A 2,740-nucleotide genomic window follows, 5' to 3' on the forward strand; every position below is an offset into this window, starting at 1 on the left:
TTGTCTCAGGGGTGCCAGTTGTAGGGACCTGCCATAGGTTTTGCTTTTCCGTTTCTCTAATATCCAGCACCCCGTGCACCTTGTGTCTGCTCCCCGGGTGCGGATTTCTAGAGGTGGTTGTTTAGCAGTCCTGGGCTTTCACTCCCTCCCCGTTCCCACTCCTTTCTTCCTGCTGGGTTTTGGGGTGTGGGAGCATTCGGGTCCTGCCTGGCCACTGCTTGTATCTTACCCCCTTCGTGTGATGTTGAGTTCTTACAGATGTAGATGTGTCCTGGCTGTTGTACTGCATCCACTGGTGTCTCTTTTAGGAATAGTTGTATTTATTGTATTTTCATAAATATATATGTTTTGGGGAGGCGATTTGCTCTGAACTACTCACGACGCCATCTTCCCGTGATCCAAGCAGCAATTATTTCTTAAGAGGCGATTTCTCATGGTTTGACATATACCAAGCACTGATAAGCAATAGAATACAAAGCATTTATACTGAGTACCTCACCTCTGTTGCATTAATTTTATCAAAACAAACCTAGGGGACCAATGCTATTCTACTTGCATAGGCCATGTATGAGCTTTAATTATTTTTTTCTGCTGTGGTAGTGTCCATTGCTGTAAAGTGGAGACTCTCAGTTATGTGATATAGAAGAAATTGGAATAGCTTCCTAAAGGCTTTGTGAATGGACGCTCATCATGGACAGCCTGTTGCATGTCCACCCTCAATGTAGATCTGGAGTCCTGGAACCTTCCTGGTGGCCCACCCTTACCTTTAGGCTGCTTTGAACCCAGGGGAGAATGGTCTCCACAGCTCTCCTCAGCTTGGCATTGCCTATGATCAGGATAGCTGCACATCCCAAGGGATAGGCTGCCACCATCCCTACACAGACCATCACACTGAACCTGTTGTGCCACTGAATCAGCAAAGGCACTGAGATTAAGGCCAGTACAGAGTGATACCATGCAGAGGCCAAGGAAGGAGATGAGAGATTTGAGTGCTTTGATGTGGGCCTCCAGGCTGGGGTCACAAGAGTCTCTGGTTTTGGCCCTCTGTGTCCTCATAGGTGTCCCCAGGGAGGCAATCAGCACTGCAGAAGAAACCAGAAAAAACAAGAAAGGAGGGATGGACCCTAGGCTGCAGAAGAAGAAGGAATGATAGAAATCGAGTTTCACAGTTTGCAAATTGAATTCTGTATTTTTATTCAAGTAGAGCACAGTTGTGATGGTGAAATGAGATCTGTTAAAAAAAGTCCCACAAACAGAGGGCAGTGCAGGCACAGGAGAAAAGAACAGCATGCAGGAGCATCTGGCGGATCTTCCTGGTGATCCACGTTGCCACACAGAGCAGGAAGGTGTGAGAGAAACAGACAACCTTGGCACAGCGGGGGAGACTGAGGCGGGTGGTGAGCCAGAACCCAGCTTGATCTGTGACCGTCCAGAGCATGACGATGGTTTGGTAGCTGAGACTCAGTGGGTCTGTCACCCGCTGTAAGTGGGTAGGAGGGAGGGATGGCATTCAGAAAAAGCAGCCCATGCAGGAAAAGCTGGGTGAAGCTGAGACTCAGCAGGATAAGATCACAGTTGCTCAGGGGCTTCCTCTGCACCATGTCCCAAAAATTCACCAAGAAAATGAAGGCATTTGCCTGGATCCCCGCTGCAAATTCCAGGAGTGAAGGGGACAGAAATGCACTCCTGATGTCATGAGACAGTCATGATGGGAGAAACAATCAGCATGATGTCTCTTACTCGGCTGATGTAAGGCTCATGCAGTGGCCGGCAGAGCGCAAGACGTGTACACGCTGAGCCAGGACCGTCCCTTCATGAGGCATCTCACCTTTGCCCTGGATCTGTCCCGAAGTGAGTGGGTCAGAAGTTCTGATAGCAGCCTTGGAGGGATATTTGTTACTTTAGGCTGTCTCTTGGATACATGTAAGTGCTGGGTGTAAGAGCAGAAGAACGATGGTTCTGTCTCTTGGGTGATGCAGAAGCTTCTAATAAACCCATGTGTTTCTGCACAACAGCCTCAGCAGAGGGCGGCAGCATGACATCAAGGATGCAAACAAAACGGTCTCAATTTCCCCAGCCCAGTTTTGCATGCCCATCGGGACCTGCGTGGGTGGAGAAGACAGTAGGATTTGCTTATGGGTTTCCAGGGAACCAGCAGTAGGTAAAGCATATATTCTTAATGAACTAAGGTTTGAAATGGTGCCTCTTTCCATGTGCAGGCCTTCTATTTTCCCCGAGGCATGTTTTATCAGAGACTTGTTTTTCAGTCTGCAGAATGCACAGCTCCTCGCCTGCATCAGCATGACTGGAATGACTGCCATGGCTAAAAGTTTCATTTGACCATCGTTATTATGCCAGGTACTGTAGGAGGCGCATAACATGAACAAGCCTCCACTTTGCCAGGGAGGGAGAGGCTGGGGTGCCCTCTGGCCCCCGTTATGTCAGGAGCCTTTTAACTACTCCCTCTATTTCCCATCCCCATTCCCTTACTCCATTTTCCCCAAAGCAACAAGAGTGATCCTATTAAATATAACTCAGATCATGTCATTGCTCTGTTCAAACCTTTCGGGCCCCCCCCACCCCATTTCCCGCACCATAAAAGGCTAGTCCCTGTAGTGGCCTGTGTGCATTGTCGGGGCCTCTGTCCCTTCTCAGATGTCATCTGTGACTCTTGCTTCGTCCTTCGCTCCAGCCGCATGGGCCTCTTTCGTGTTCTCACCAAGCCTCAGGACTAGTCCAC

At 49.1% G+C, this 2,740-nt stretch overlaps 1 protein-coding gene across 1 annotated transcript; it reads right to left on the reverse strand.

The window, feature by feature from the left end:
• Nucleotides 1-716: 716 nt before the first annotated feature.
• TAS2R38 (taste 2 receptor member 38) lies at nucleotides 717-1,728 on the reverse strand. The gene is given in 5 exon segments (XM_036926224.2): nucleotides 717-938; nucleotides 940-1,242; nucleotides 1,244-1,486; nucleotides 1,488-1,695; nucleotides 1,697-1,728. Coding segments are annotated over 5 exon segments (1,008 nt in total).
• Between the last annotated feature and the right edge of the window lie 1,012 nt (nucleotides 1,729-2,740).

This window comes from Manis pentadactyla, chromosome 7 (genome assembly GCF_030020395.1).
Source record: "Manis pentadactyla isolate mManPen7 chromosome 7, mManPen7.hap1, whole genome shotgun sequence".
Taxonomy (NCBI): domain Eukaryota; kingdom Metazoa; phylum Chordata; class Mammalia; order Pholidota; family Manidae; genus Manis; species Manis pentadactyla.